The sequence below is a fragment of the Pygoscelis adeliae genome, unplaced genomic scaffold, assembly GCF_000699105.1.
Source record: "Pygoscelis adeliae isolate BGI_AS28 unplaced genomic scaffold, ASM69910v1 Scaffold513, whole genome shotgun sequence".
Taxonomy (NCBI): domain Eukaryota; kingdom Metazoa; phylum Chordata; class Aves; order Sphenisciformes; family Spheniscidae; genus Pygoscelis; species Pygoscelis adeliae.
Genome location: NW_008824591.1, coordinates 2,319,593 through 2,335,971, shown reverse-complemented (window position 1 = coordinate 2,335,971; position 16,379 = coordinate 2,319,593). Strand labels below are relative to the sequence as shown.

Sequence of the window (16,379 nt, the reverse complement as noted above, 5' to 3'; positions counted from 1 at the left end):
GGAGGTATTTAAAAGACAGGTAGATGAGGCGCTTAGGGACATGGTTTAGTGGGCATGGTGGTGTTGGGTTGACGGTTGGACTCGATGATCTTAGAGGTCTCTTCCAGCCTTAATGATTCTATGATTCTATGAACTGAATATCATGCTACTATATATTGGCAAAACTTGACTTTTGCTTGCAATCACAGCAATGAGACTGAGAATCAAATGGCTAATGGGGAGCGAACTCCACTCCTGCCCACATAATCATCCTTTGGGAAGGAGACCTGTGGCCGAGAAGCCTCCATCAGTGCAGCCTCCACTTTAGCTGCCTCATACTTAATTTCTCAGAAGCCAAAACACAACAGATTTTTCTTTATGTGAAAAGAATTAGTTAAAATCCATTTATGTAAAAAATTCATACTGGAGAATGAAGCCGCTTCCCACATGTACCAGCGTTTAACTTGCTTTGGATTTTCCTTTAAGTGTGCTAGGAAAAAAAAAAAAAGTCACGTAGCTTCCCACCAGCAGAACATTAATGCTGCCTTCACTCGCACAGATCACACAGAAACTGCTAAGAGATGGAAAATCATGTTGTCAAATGTTATTTCAAAATAGTTACATTAAAACAGTAACTAACAATACCAGGCAATTCCATCAGATTTCAACAGGACAAAACAACAGAAATAATTTCCAGTTGGGCAGGCCTGTAGGCTAGATCATCTGCAAGGCACTTGTTTGCTGCTCCTCATACCAAATGGGTATTTTTTCTGTACTGCCAATCACTATATTCCTCAGCACAAGGGCTCTGCACTTTGAAGCAAGGTCACACCTTAATGCGATGGTCATCTTTGTCAACTATTGTTGCCACTCTTATCAAGATGGGATTTCTTCTGTCCACAGCCTCCAACTTCATATTAACTTGGAATCCGTGAGCAGGACGCTGTAGGAGAGGATTGTAAGCAGAATGATAAGAAGTCTGGGCGTTCAGAGCTAGTCACCTGCTCTGAATAAAATGCGCTGAAGTTTTCATCTACCATACAAATGCCTTTGCAGCTTTGACCCCTGATGTCACACGGCAGACTGATTCAGAGGTTAGAATCAGAGTTTCCTAGCGGATTAAGCTGTCTGTTTGTCAGCAGCCCAAAACTACTTGAGAGGAAGTCTGAGCTTTCTCAGTACAGACAAGCATTTCACAGCCAGGACAAGAGGCACTTCCCTAACAGAAAAAAGGCCAGATACTACCACAAGCTCCACAAACACAGAGATTCCACAGCCTGACAGCAAAACTCCCAAACACAGCAGAGAGATGATCTCACATCTGAAAAGGACAGTGGCCAGTTCACCACTGTCTCATACCTGAACACCTGAAACACACCACTGCGTGATGTCTCTCTTCACTACACTATGTGACATCCTTCTTGGAATCTGGATATTACAGAGTCACCTTCATCAACCAGGTTACCATCTACTGCTTATGACAACAACCGCATCTGCTTGTTAACGACAACTGCCAAGAACTGCGGTGCTGGGACTCAAGAGCAGCTCCAGCTGCCGGAGTCTCCCATCTGCAGTTGCTGACTTACTCTTTCTCTTAAACCCCAGCGGTCAAACTACTTTGTAAAAACTCCAGAATGTCCTTTGACCTGATGCATGCCCTTTGCAGCACCCACAGATGTAAACCTCTAAGTAACAGACAGCGTTTATCAATTTTTCCATTTATCTTTAAATGACTGACTGCAAATTCCTCCTCTGACCTCTCAGCTGGGGGTTACGGAGCACTGGATACTCATTCAAAACACGTCCTTCACTTCTGCACACAAAGGTCAGGATTTTAGCAAGAGATGATAAATAGCGTCTTTGAACAAGACCAGGTTAATGAAAACATGATTATAATCACTCTTCCCTCACAATCTTCCTTACCCTTTTTACTGCCAGTAGTTGGAGGCAGGGAAGGAGGTCCACTTCTGAGCTAAGGGGATTACAGACTCCAGACCTCAAGTTTCTCTTTGGTCTTTTCACCTGGACACAGACATTTATCCACAGGCTTTCAGCCACACGACACACCGGAAGCCAGACAGTCTAAACTGCTTTCAGTTTTAAGAGCATCTTATTGAACCAGCCAACCTTGTCTGTCTTCCTTGAGGAAGGAGCCTGAGTGCTAGAGAACAAAATCCTGCCCAGAAGATGAGCAGGGCTATTTGTTTAAGTCTTGCTGAAGAGTTGCTGCCTTTTTGGCAATAGCTTATGAATGTTTTTGAATTGACAGCCCAAGACAATGGGCTGAAATAGTGATGCTGACAACCACGCTGTCTCCTCCTGCGTTTTTGGGTGGAGGAGAAGGCAGAAATCCAGACACAAGATCTGCTATTTGTGCTGATGATCAGTGTCTCCAGACTACCTAAGACAGCTCTTGAAAACTGTTAAAAACTAATTCAGTGAGAAATGCCTGTTCTGGCTCTCAACCCATATTTTTATGTACTGACTTCCTGTAATTGCTAGCTGGAATAATAATAATAATAATAAAAAAAAATCAATAAATGTGCCATGTATTTGCACTTCAGACCAGCCGAGCCAGAAAAATAACGAGGTTTGATCTTGAAAGAGTTCTATTAACTGTTGATATATCAAATGCCTTTTTTTTTTCCTGTCTCATTTTTGAAACACAGTCTTGGATGCTGATTTATATTCTGGAGTTTCATGAGAGCCAGAATTGGCCCTTCTACTATTCTCTCAAAGCCAGATACCTGAAGGAGCAAAACAATAGCTGCAGAGATGTACGTAAAACAGGAAAAGAGGCAGACAAGGCAGTTGCATTCCCCCTTGGGAAGACACTTCACTTTGTAAGAACCCAAAAAAGGGAGTTCTTGGTACTGAAAAGGCTCCCTGTCCTGAGCAAAGCCCTGTTATCTTTGGGTGACATTTCTCAACACATTTTATATTCTGAAAATCTGTGGAAAGAATGCCGTAATGACAGATTACTGAGGACTTAGGACTGGGAGTTTTAAGTAGGTCGTACTTCAGTGTTTCTTTTTGTATTATGAAGAGTTTTATTATCTTTCCAAAATATTTGTCTCTACAAAACTGCTTCTATTGTTCCTCTATTGTGTAGAAGACCAATTGCTGCATTCTTTTGCTCCTCATATTCTGAAGCTTCCCGTTTTCCAGCACTGTTGGGATTTTACAAGCACAGCTCAGAAAAAGGCTGAGCCTACCCTGGGGGCAACAAATGTGTCCTACTGACAAGCTTCACTCATTATCCTGCACACTGACTCCGAGGTGCTTCACATGCTGCACGGCATGATCAAAGATGCTGTCTGCCCAACTCTGGAAAACCTTAATCCAAGGGATGTTTTGGAGTTCAACTGTGCTGCAGATAACTCCAGCTGTGGCCTTACAGTTCTCTAAAGAGGCAAAACCAGCCTCTTCCTATTCCCTGACACCCACCTTGCAACCTACAACAACTTCAAATGGACACCTGCTGAAATCTAGCAATTATCAAATTTGTCTGGCTGGATTTTTACCTCCCTTATCTGAGGCCTCCCTGATTGCTTTTCCTCCTCAGTCCCAAAGAGCTTAACAACAAAATATACGGGCAGCAAGTATGAAACCAGGTCGAAAACAGGACAACCTGCAATGCTAACTTCATCGAAAGGAATCAAGCCAAGTGTCACGATGGCACAGAAAAGTTTTTAAACGTATTGCAAAGTTTAGCAAGGTGAGCCAGCAGTGTGGAAGAAGCTGCTAAGAAAAAAAAAATCAACTTTAAAGTATGGGGGGTTTTTTAAGCTATTTTAAAGGCTTTTATTTTGTTTCTGCTCACAGTGAGCTTCCAGATAAATGCACTGAACTCCAGGGTAACAAAAGCTCATGCTCCCAAGGTTGAGAGAACCATCTTCAGATTTAGTCTGCAGGATGATCTTACTCCATCTATGAGTTTGGCAGAGATGCTCTATCATCTGTTAGTATGCTTATTTCTGTGGAGGGCACAGCTGGCTCCTCCCTAGAAGAACTAAGATCTATATTAGAACATCTAAGTCCTTGATAGGAACTTCTCACTCTACCTTAATTCCAGCCTCACCGACCAGAGGAAGAAGGATTTGCGCAATTGCAAGGTGAAAATATTTTAGAGAAGTTCTTAAAACTTCATGTGGAGGGGACACCTGATGGAGGAACTGCACACTTCTCATTCCCCCTCAAACACACACACACACATACACACCCCCCACCCCTTCCTCCGTTCCCCACCAAATGTCGCCAGTTGCAGGCCAGTGATATCCACTTCTGATCCCCATGAAGGGAGAGTCCGGAAAGACTGTTCAACCAGCATCAGCTGTTCAACCAACTGCTCAGATGTCAGCTGGGAGATCACCTTTGCCCTCGCAGTCAGATCTCGAGCAGAAGACCAGCTCTTTCTCTCCTCCATGCCCTCTCTGAGGCAAGGTACTGCCCTTCACACATTCCTCTGAAAGCTATAATTATCTGTGTGGACTGAAGGCTCTTTCCTTAATTCTGCTAATGGAGCAAGTGAAGATGTTTAGTCAAAAATCCTTTCCAAGACAGCTTTTCATGGCATTTTTAAAAAAAGATCTTGTTGTCTGCTGTGTGTTTAGCAGCAGTGAGAGATGGTCTTAAAGTACAAACCCCAGTTTCACCCCCTTGGCACAGACATGGTGAACCACCATCAAATAAAGCATCTAGCAAGAAAGGGTAGATAACAGCAGTTTCCCCTACCCTCCTGATCTAGGACAATCAAAGAGATTCACCAACCAGTTTGAATGCTCTTGCTGGGGCTGCCTGGGAATTAGTTTCTTCCAAGTATTTCTCCCATGAGAAGGCTTTGGAATCCTTGTATCCTGAAAAAAACAGAAAATTAACATTTAAGTAAGAAAAACACACATTTATTGTTACAAACAACAGAAAAGCAGCTATGTAACACATGGCTATTATGTTAATTTAGCACTTACAATGGATGGCACTGGAAAGTGGTCTGTTTATTCATACATACCACTTACAGCACACACAGCAGCACTGCAAGTTTCCCTAGCTTCTACACAGGGCTTTAACCCTGACCTGAAAAACCTGAGGAGTTCATTTCTGTACAGCTTGATCAATGCTTATTCTCTAGAGAAAGCTGCTAATTAAGAGCTAGTCAGAGGATTCTGTGATGTGCAATGGCATCACTAAATTAATTTCCTATTTTATTAACTATTCTATGTGTGAGTGCCCACAAGATTGTAGAAACTTCTTGTCTCCTGCTACTTACCCATAGCTGAGTAAAACTAGCAGACTGGAGATAAAAGGCTCCATCGCCGTTACCATAATCTCAGACACCTCCACGGGTGTGGTACTCTAACAACAACGGGATGTCTCTCCCTGGAAGCTACATTTCAGAAACTGCTCTACTTTTTTTCCCTTCCTATTTCAGTATTTTTTAGCCTCAGTATTGTTTCCTTTTGGCAGGAGGGCGCAATGACTAAATGCATAGGACAGTCTGCAAATTGCTACACATAAATCTCTCAGCAGAGAAATCAGAATTGACTGCAGATTCTGCTAGGGCACAGGCAATCGTGATATGAGTAGGGGAGCTGCATGCCACAGCCTTGTTGCACGTTCCAGGAGCAGGAACAGATGTGGTGTTGCTGAAGAGTAAGCATTTACAACCCCTTTTGCACCTGCAGCAAAGGCACAGAGGCTGATTCCTCCAATGCAGAGGGGTCTTGTAGTGCCACCCACTCTGCTAAACTTGATACGCAGTAATTACAGAAATTCTTGCTCCAGGGCTGTCAATCTAGCAAACAGCAGACATAATTTTTAAATTTTTGTTATTTTTAAGGTGAACGAGCACTTCCAAGGCCTGAAAACAACATTGATTTTCCTGTAGGTTCTGTCCTTTTTCATTTGCCAACATTCTCTTCATTTACTGAATTCCAGTGCAGCACAAAGAGATGTGGCTTCAATTACTCCTTCATTTCCAGAAATTCCATCTTATCATCTATGAAATCATGATACCAATTCACAGAATCACAGAATGGTTGGGGTTGGAAGGGACCTCTAAAGGCCATCTAGTCCAACCCCCCTGCCGTGGGCAGGGACATCTTCCACCAGATCAGGTTGCTCACAGCCCCGTCCAGCCTGACCTGGAATGGTTCCAGGGATGGGGCATCCACCACCTCTCTGGGCAACCTGGGCCAGAGCTTCACCACCCTCAGAGTAAACAATTTCTTCCTTCTAGGTCTAAATCTAACCCCCTTTAGTTTAAAGCCATTCCCCCTTGTCCTGTCGCAACAAGCCCTGCTAAAAAGTCTGCCCCCATCTTTTTTATAAGCCCCCTTTAAGTGCTGACAGGCTGGAAGAACGGCTGCCCGAAGCCTTCTCTTCTCCAGGCTGAACAACCCCAACTCTCTCAGCCTTTCTTCACAGCAGAGGTGTTCCATCCCCCTGATCATTTTCGTGACCCTCTTCTGGACCCGCTCCAACAGGTCCGTGTCTTTCTTATGCTGAGGGCTCCAGAGCTGGACACAGTGCTCCGGGGGGGGTCCCACCAGAGCAGAGCAGAGGGGCAGAATCCCCTCCCTCGACCTGCTGGCCACCCTGCTTTGGATGCAGCCCAAGATACAACTGGCCTTCTGGGCTGCGAGCGCACATTGCCGGCTCATGTCCAGCTTTTCATCCACCAGTACCCCCAAGTCCTTCTCGGCAGGGCTGCTCTCAGTCCCTTCATCCCCCAGCCTGTGTTGATACTGGGGGTTGCTCCGACCCAGGTGCAGGACCTTGCACTTGGCCTTGTTAAACCTCATGAGGTTCACATGGGCCCACTTCTCCAGCTTGTCGAGAATTCCTCTTTCTTCCAACTCACCTTAAAGGAAATACTGCAAATACTTCAAAGTTCTTTCCCTTCTGAAATCAAATTCAATTACAAATTACCAAACCCTGTTCCATTTTTTGAAAGAGCTATGAAACAAAATAAAATGCAGTGGCAAAAAGTATGAACAATAATATTGTTCAGTCAGTAGAGAAAAGAGTATTGAATGGAACCTGCAACTTGCAAATATGTAATTACATGGAAGATAAAGCTTGCAGGTTTTTTGACTGAGGCAGGAAATAAGTCTCACTTTCAACATACCAGGTGGTGTTGTCAGTGGGGTTCCAGTTTCTTGGCAGTAGCCAACAGGACGAATATATGGGCTGCTAGCTTCACACCTGAATCAAAGAGGGAAAGTTGGCACCAGTCAATTTTAAAGCAAAAAGAAAAGCAGAATTTCAAATGCTGTCTGATATGCCTTTCCTGGGTTAGCAGATGCTTTCAGTGGGTGTGATCATGGTGTAAAAGACAAGCATTACCTCGTTAGAATTTATAACGCCACGTTTTCAAGGCGTTCAAGCTGCCCCAAAAGATAGGGAAATACAATGAAGAATGTCTGGTGCTTTAAAAAAACAACAACAAAAAGCCCCCCACACATGGACCATACCAACCACAGTTCAGCCTGGACATAGATCATCCAAGCTAAAATGCAAAGGAAGCAAAGAAACAAAAACCAAACCCTCGTCCCTAACTGAAACACCGTTACTGTGGAAGAAGGGGAAATTACTTTCAAGGTCTTTGCCAAGAACTGCACGTTATCCATTCATTCTAGCTGAAACCTAGTGGTAGTTTGCCTGGTTCCCAATTTTATTGCATGTTTAGATCTTCTGAGTCTCTGAAGGAGGAGATGGGCCAATTTGAGACAGCCCCTTTTGTCACATCTGCTCCAAGGAAGGGACCAAAGTCCCTTTCAGATCTAGGAAAAAACCTGTGTATTTTCAGCCAGCCTGTACTTTGAAGCTTTGTTTGCTTGTGTTTCCCATTAAAATATTCAAATTCCAAACAAAACATGGCGTGGAAACAAAGCTTCACAGGCTAAAATGGTAAAGGAACAAGATCTAAAGTCCTGAAAATGGAAACACCGGTGTTACAAAGCCCCGCATGACGTATTTATGGCAAAGAAAGAAAAGACCAACTTGCCACCAAGCAGGTGCCTATTCTGAAAAAAACAAACAAAGGGAGATGGGGGAGAGAACACAGACCACATCAGTGCTATTTTGATAAGCATGTGCCTTGTGAAAGCCTTGTGTTGCTTTCACAGACAAATTCAAAGAACGTTGCTCCATTCTCATGTAGGTTGGAAAACACAGACCGAAAAGGGAAAACGTTTCCCTGACTAATATTCCACCTGGCCCCAGCACGAGGGCAGGGGATCAAGATTCTCAGATGCAGAACAACTGTAGTGCAGGTCAGGACTTAAAAGGCTAAATGTTGGCAATCATTTTTATTTTCAAAGGGCCTTAGCCAAACTCCACTGAAGGAAACGGAAAAGATTTTTACTGACTTCAGTACTGCCTGCTTCCACATGTAAGCTTGTAGAGAGACATGCCAACACCCACTACTAGTCCTGGAGGAGAGGATGTTACTAATTCCAGGTGGTGTCACTAGTGGAGCTTACTCTTCCTTTAGCTCTGCCAGAGGAACAGATAACATGAACATTCCCTGACCTGACCCAAGTCAGCCAGCTGCATTACCTCAAACGCTTCTTACCTCGAATGCTTCACGGGCAGTTCAAGCTAACCCCACTGGTTTTGCACTGAGCCAACTGACGAGCACTCAAACAGTAGGGGAAGCTACTGGGCAACCAACACTTTGTAAAAACCCAAAGTAATTATTCAGATGCTTGAAAACTGATTTAAGATCCCACATTTAGTGACTACATTTAAAATATTAGATATTACCCTTAGTGGAAGAGTGAAATAAACCACAGTCTACTTGCAGATATATATTAGAAATAGAAGCTCTTTACCAGTAGTCATAACTCTCATCCCAGTTATCGAAATGAATTAGCAGGCGGTTATCCACCATGTCTGTGATGGTTGCGACACACATCAGCGACGGATTCTTCTTGTCCACTGCCTCTAGTTTCATTCCCAGCCGAAACCCAGAGGGTGTGACAGGCTGAGGAACAGGACATCAGGAAAGGGAAATCAGCCACATTCTAGGTCAGGCCATTTAAATTACCCTTATAAACTCATTTATTGCAGGTTGTAACCCCGAAACCCAGAGACCAAAACGCATCATAGTTACTAGCAAGAGGTCTACAGACAAGATTTCCATGTGTTCTGGCAATGATTGTTACTATTTCTAAAAAAAGAGCTGATGTAGCTCGAATAACAGAATCTCTAGATACACAACAACACTACAGATTCAAAGGCGAAGATGCACACGCCTTGCAGTGATGAGTATTGGCTGAGGGTAAGCGTGAGCATTGCAGGTCCTGTCTTATTACTGGAAAAGTTAGAAAGTCTTCAAGGAAAACAGGTGACTCAGTCGGAAGCAGAGCAGAGCTGCACAGCTAGGCCCCGATCCTACTGAAGTTAGTGCTCTGTCCATCTGCAGTGTCAAATCTGCCAGACGGTGGACTTTGCGTCATCTGAGTGACACAAAATGGGAGTGAGTGTTATACAGGAACTGAGGCTAACAACTAAAAACAAAGCAACAGTGGGTGAAGGATGAAAAACGCTCAAGATCCATAGCCTCGTAATGAATCCCATGGCGCACATGAGTATGCTGCTGGAAACCAGAAATTATTTTGGAAATGATTAAATTAGAGGGAAGTGACACAAATATCTTGACTGTAGGGACACAGCAAAACAGACCATTGTAATATATTTAATAAATGGTAGAGTAAATCTTTTCCTCCAGTATTAAGGAAGAAGGGAAATACAAATTCTCCCTCCGGAAAGTCAGTGACTGGGGGAAGGAAGAAAAATTGTACTATTTTCCCATCTTAAAAATAAATCACAGTAGGAAATAGCTTGCATCTGATTGTACCATGGTTGTACCTCTAGCATGAGCATCTCAAAACCATGTAAATATTCTGGTCAAAACTCACTTAGCATCAGACCTATTTGAAACATCTTGTATTCAATATCACCACTTACAGTGCTGAGGGTCTTAAAAAGGCTTTTTGGAGCTGCTTGAGCTTTGCAATTCTTTAAATAGGAAGTCCAGTTAAATTCTCCCTCCTTGAAACCTAGAAAGAGAGATAAAAAGATTGTTTTACACAGCCCCGTTACAGCCAGATTGGTTTTTCAGAAATGGAAATGACCTGGGAAGAATATGAACTTTGCATGATAATTGCCCTTTTACTATCTCCAGGGGTTATGAATCTCAGCTGAATACCTCTCTCTTGCTCAGTATAATGTCCAATCATTAATCTCAACTTTCACATGTTTCTAGGAAATTGAATGCAGGAGAGAAGCAAGTTCTGAACCCCAGAGAGACTCCTTACTTTACACGCTCATCCAATAAAGAGCTTCTAATTTGACTAACAATGTCAATCTTTGGGAATATCAAAAGGAAGCTGTTTTTTTCTTTTGTGATTCACTATCTTAGCTACACCCCTTCCTTGTAAGCCACTCAGATCAAGTTCTACAATGAAATCATACTACAAATGAAACATGTAGAGCCCGGACAACTAGCTCTTAGTAGAATTTATGGCTTCTTGTACACCATTCTGGTTTTTTTCATACCTTTAGGAGGGAGCAGCTTATGACTTGTTTTTTCACACCAGCCAACAGGATGGATGTCTGAGGAATCAACATTAACCCAGAAATCATAGCACTCTGGATAACCATCAAAGTGTAATCGCATTCTGTATCCTTGCACCTATAATGAGGGGAGCTCTGATTATCATAAAGGGTCATAAAGAAGTTAAAGAAAAACACTAATCAAACACTTCTTCCACATTTGGATTTATAGATAAAAGCAAATTTGAGATCTGACTTATTTCTCAAAAGTCTAGTTTTATTTTTCCTCATTTACGTCTCCCAGTTTCCATGCTCCTCTTTCCTCACTTCAAACAGTTGAAAATAAAATTGGTCAGTTTAACTTCACTGGCCTCCTATTCCGTACTCATGCACATATTACTGTGCAGCAATATCTGGATGCAGCCTGAGAACTTTCATGTCTATACCAGATCAACACAGATTTCACATAACTGAAGAAGCATAAAAGCATTTTGACTTGCTTATATTTACTACGTCTTAGGGCCTAAATGCATTGTTCTTTTTCATACTTGTTCACTGCATGCAATTAATAGGTTTACTATTCTGAGTTACAATTGCAGAAATCTGACAGTAGGATTTCAGGCATAGATCCTTAACCACATTCCTTCAGCGTCACCTTGAACTCCTCCTAACCATTAATTAAAGTACTATTGTTCTTATGTTTCTACTTTTTATTGAAAAAAATCCTAAATGTACATGGGACTTTTGGAATCAAAGATAGGAAGAGCAACTACCTCAGCCACTGTGAGAACACAAAATCGAGAGGGGTGTTCAGGATCCAGCCCTTCCAATTTCATTCCAACTTTAAATCCATTTCGGCCTTGTGGGAATGATTGATACTGTGAGGGTGGGGGGGAGAAGGAAACATTTGGTATTAATTCCTAAAGACAAAATCTATTGCAGAGCAGTCATCAGATATACTTAAGGCTTCAAATTTTCAACTCAGAGAAGAAAATTCTATCACTAAATGATTGCTGCTTTAATAGACAGGCGCAGATACAGAGATCAATAATGGCATGATCACCATATTTCAGATTTACTTGTTATTCTAATCAATCTCTCAAAAACACTGAACCACAAGCCTGTTGCAATTAGCTATGAACAAATCTTTCAGCAGATGCAGAAATGAGCTCTATTCAAACACAAAAGAGTCCCCTTCTTAGCCCAACGCAGGAGGGCTGGCAGAAACAAAGAGCCAGGAAAGCTAAAACCACTTTGCCTGTGTCAGCATGAGGTCAGCAATCCAGACTTTCTGAAAAGGTAACTTCTCATCTTCAAATGGTAAAAGGGACAAGGCATGTTTGATCTGGAGCCCGTTTACACCGTCATTCCAGAAAACATTTGTGTTTTTCATTTATTTGCAGTCTTAATCCAAATTAAACATTTGAAGTATACTAAGGGCTTAAAAGAAATCTGAACTGGAATTGCAAACGGCTTATTGCATCCACTGCAGTTACCTGACTTCCTTCTCATCTCACTCTGTAAGGTGCCAACAGCCCTTGGCTTTGAAGAGCTCACTGGGAGCTGAACTTTTCATGTGGGCTGGTGCACTGGAGTGCAGAAGCAGCTTCACCAAGGCTAAACTCATCCTCTTCCACCTTCAATGCATCAGACTACAAATGAACACAACTTCCACCCTCCCTCATAACAGTCACTTCTCATTGAGACAAGCTACAACATTCACAGAGCTGACTGACTTGCAGTTTTCTACAGAGGAAGGATGGAAGGGGTGGTGTACAACCACAGACAAAGCACAGGACATATGAAAGACATTAAGCTGTCCCTCTCCAACATTACTTGGAGATTGCCTAACAGCCCATTTATCCAGAGCTACCCAATGCAGATCGAAACAGTCATTGTTTATTTCTGAGTGAGATTCAACCAGCATTTTTCACATCCTGGTTTGGGATGAGACTCACAGGGCAGATGCTTGTTTCCACAGTGCTTCAGGGCTGGAAACAAACACGTGGGGATTTTACTGCCTGCTTGCACCGAAACAACTCATAAATGTAACTGCTGGCTTGAGGGTAGTCTCCAATCCTACCTCCACCGAGTTAGTAATTCTGTGATGTTGCCTGAGAAAAACATAGCAAGGGAGTTGAAAAAGCTGCCAACCTCTCTGAACAGTTTTAGGGGAGCAGCTGGCATCCGTTCCTCTTCTAAGTAGGAAACCCAGTTCCATACCTTCTTCTTTCCAGGAACAGCTAAGCAATCAAAAACAAAGAGAAAAATGAACGTTTCTCTCAGATGCCTCCTGCTCTGCCCTCTCTTCTCTTTCTCCTCCCACGTACACGCCAACGCTGTTTTGCTGTTGTACCCCAAAGGAGGCAGTGTTACCCAACTTTTGAGGAAAGGTATGAATTCCAGCAGCAGGAAAACCGTGCTCATTTCTCATTAAAAAAAACTTATTATATCACAGGTCAAATGAATTGTGGCACCCTGACTGCTGGCAAGCTGCCCATGGAAAGTTGCCACTGTAAAGTTTGGACAAGATATAATAACTTAAAATTGTGGAAAATAATTCCTTCTCCTGATATTTCACAGAGGAATAAGGAGTTAGATATAAACTAAAAGACAGCACAAAGAGGCATATAATTGCAGCTGAAATAAACCTAAAACAAAACAGATGAAAAACCAAGTGAATTTTTGTTCAGTTCACAAGATTTTTTTATACATATATACACATATATTTATAACCTGCTAATACCACAATGCATCTACTAGAGAGGCAGCTACCAGTACACAGATGATGAAAACAACAACTTGGGCGGGTGCTTGGATTCATTCTAGTAGGACCATGGTCATACACACAGAAAATTACATTTTAAATGCACTTTAAAAATCTCCCCCCAGTCTACACATGCTAACTCCTTTAAGGTATATAATAAACTTAACCCAAAGTCTATAATCAATCACATGTTGTTTACAACTTATTTTCTATTTAGCATTTGTAGTCTGTGGCTACGAAGCTCTCCAAAGTCAATAGAAAATATATTCTTACTGGCTTCAGTGAGCTTTGGATCAGGCTGTCTCCTTCTAGATCCTCTACGCTGTGCCCATCATGCAGGCAAATCTAGTATATTCTTGCTAGTACATTTCCGAAGACCGACTGTGGTAAGAGGGTTATGTACCTAATAAGCTATTCTGAATGTGAAATGAGCTCTACTGTCCTTTCCTCTTCTGTTTACTATTATTCATTTTATAATAGCTAGTAAAAAAATCTATAAACATTAAAGAAAAGAGACTATGAGCTTAGCTCACCTTGTTTTATTGGTTTAGTGTTTCTGCGGCTTTTCATATTATTTGATTTATTCTTCTCCTAGACACAGATACGTTAAAAAAAAGTTTAGCAATATTGTTTTTTCCTCCCTCTTTGATCATCTCACAATGCAGGTACAATAAGGTTGTAACATGTAACTAACAGGACTATTAGCTAGCATTATTTTCTTTTGAATAACCCTGCAAGAACATTAGTAGGGTATGTTACATTACATAACTTTGATCCTGCAGTATCCCAAAGTGCTTTACAAATTATTTAATATATGCTACTGAAGTTCATTTAAATATGGCTACTGAAGAGCAACACGGGCCCAAAATCTCCATTACAGTACACAGGATTTGCTTCCTGCAATGCAGGATTTACTGCTCACATAAGCAACCTTACTGTAATGCTCCACTTTCTTTTTCCTTTCAGAGGTTCTTATGTCCATCTATACCAGGGAATGGATACAGAAAAAAAATAATTTATGAAGCCCTGAAGGAAGCAGAAGCTTCAAGTAACTACTGTCATAGATGAACACCCCAGAAAACGTGGTCTCCCTGTGTCACACTCCTAGCCAGATTGCCATTCACATTTCTTCTACGTGGTTTTCAAACTCATGTTAATTCACCCAGGGTTGTCATTTCTCAAAGCAAACCAAAAAGGGCAAAATTTGAAATGCAAAGCTGCCTGCCAAACATGCCCCAGAAGAGACAGGGGGGCAGTTTCAAATGAGAAGGAGAAGGGGGAAGAGACAGAATGCAAGTCCTTCTGAAAACATATGTACTTAAATCATCTTATACACATCACAGGGAAAAGCTGAGCAACAAGATGAGTTAAAGTGTTCATGACATCAGAAGTTTCAGCTTGCATTACCAACGAACACCTACCCCAGCGCCTCTGCATTACACAAGCATGTGCAATACGTGAATATAAATAAAATGGTTCAGGCCTGAGATGCTACGCACATTGTACCAGAGTGCAGGCTTTCACAAAGAAGGGCCCCTACAGGGAGTAAGATGCTTAATGAAAGTTAAGAAAAGATCAGGTCAGGACTGAGGTGCTTCTATTCATCCGCCATTAATACAGGTTTCTAGTAGTGTAGTGAGTGTACATGCAAGTACCTAGTAAAAAGCAATCAAAGTCTGTGGTTTGACACTAATCTTCAATATCATATAATAGTACTTGACTGTAGTTAAAGTATTTTTGGAGGCATGTATTTTTATTACTGTGAAATACACTTGGCGCACAGGGCTATAACTACACCTATGAAGATACAGTCTGAAATCTTGACTTTGACTTCACATGAGATATTCACCCTTATGACTTCTCAGACTTCAGAACAGATATTCTCATTACTGATGTAAATCAGGATCAGACCCAGACCATTCTCATGGGTACAAAACAACCTCCCTCAGCTCAGTTTGCATTGCACAGTGAAATCTGAGACACAGAATGGTCTCTGCTCTTCACAGTTCTCTCTAAAGAAAATACATGCAGCCTCATTTACCTCATCCTCATCTGCATTTTCCTCGTCATCCTCAGACTCCAGAAGCAGCCTTCTCTTCCTTCTGAGACGTTTGACAGGTCTGTCAGCCTCATTCACCTGACAGCCACTGCTGGTATTAAGAGTTCTACTATTTCCCCTGTTTCTGCAATCATCTGGAATGTCTCTGGTATCACTAAACATCCAAAATTGAAAACAAAATCAAATTAAAAGTGCAACAATGCTCCTGCAGTATTCCCAGTGTCTCTGTACCTCTTTGGAAGAATGAGGATGCCTGGGCTGAGAACCTAAAGAAGTGAATCATGTTTGCAGGATTTGCCAGATATGTATCTTTTAAAAGCACTCCAAAGTACCAGCACTGCTCTCACCACCAGAGCAGCTCGAGAGGGTTTTTAATTTTACCTTTTTACAACTCTACAGGAAGTTAAGACATCATCCTTATCTGCAGGGTGGGGAACTGAGGCATCAAGCACACAACCAGCATCTCCGCAGGCTGGGAAGATAAATGAGGACCGAGCTCTAGAGAGAAGCTTTCCTCTGTCGGGCATGGGAGCCTCAAGGGTAACAGGAAGGTCATCGGCAGAGCTGTACAGGTGTCTCTGCTTCAGCCATGCCGCAGTAAAACTTGCTCTGAGGATTTCATTCTACTCACAGCAACACTTTTCTCTAACACAATGTTCTCTTTAAACACAGAACAGGAAGAATGTGGGGTTTCTTTACCTGTCCCTGTGCTGCTGGGAGCCCGTTTGAGTACAAAACTTTCCATTCTCAAAGCAATCCATTTGCTCACAGCTTTGGAAATGGGAGCAGGGCACGTCTTCTCTGGGCACTGCAGAAGCAAAGAAAAAGACAACTATTAAATTAAAATGTTAAAACACCTTTCATGCAATTAGTTCTGTCAAAGTCCTTTACAAACTTTCATTAAGTCACCCTCAGTATCCCATTGTGAGGGAAGTAATTATTATGCTGGCACACAGAAAGAGCGTACCACCTCACTGAAGAAAAACCCCTTTTATCTGTAATGTTTTAATTTTG

At 42.1% G+C, this 16,379-nt stretch overlaps 1 protein-coding gene across 1 annotated transcript in view; it reads right to left on the bottom strand.

Annotated features, from left to right (window-relative positions):
- The window catches only part of LOC103915427 (lethal(3)malignant brain tumor-like protein 3), a 31,751-nt gene extending 15,625 nt beyond the window's left edge, over positions 1–16,126 (bottom strand). Inside the window, exons 1-11 of the mRNA XM_009322237.1 lie at positions 16,065–16,126; positions 15,348–15,456; positions 13,840–13,897; positions 12,694–12,782; positions 11,313–11,417; positions 10,543–10,678; positions 9,952–10,043; positions 8,814–8,965; positions 7,106–7,182; positions 4,750–4,835; positions 812–922 (exon numbers count right to left, since the gene is read on the bottom strand). Coding sequence (XP_009320512.1) covers positions 812–922; positions 4,750–4,835; positions 7,106–7,182; positions 8,814–8,965; positions 9,952–10,043; positions 10,543–10,678; positions 11,313–11,417; positions 12,694–12,782; positions 13,840–13,897; positions 15,348–15,456; positions 16,065–16,126 — 1,077 coding nt within the window. The remainder of the gene's footprint in view (positions 1–811; positions 923–4,749; positions 4,836–7,105; positions 7,183–8,813; positions 8,966–9,951; positions 10,044–10,542; positions 10,679–11,312; positions 11,418–12,693; positions 12,783–13,839; positions 13,898–15,347; positions 15,457–16,064) is intronic.
- Between the last annotated feature and the right edge of the window lie 253 nt (positions 16,127–16,379).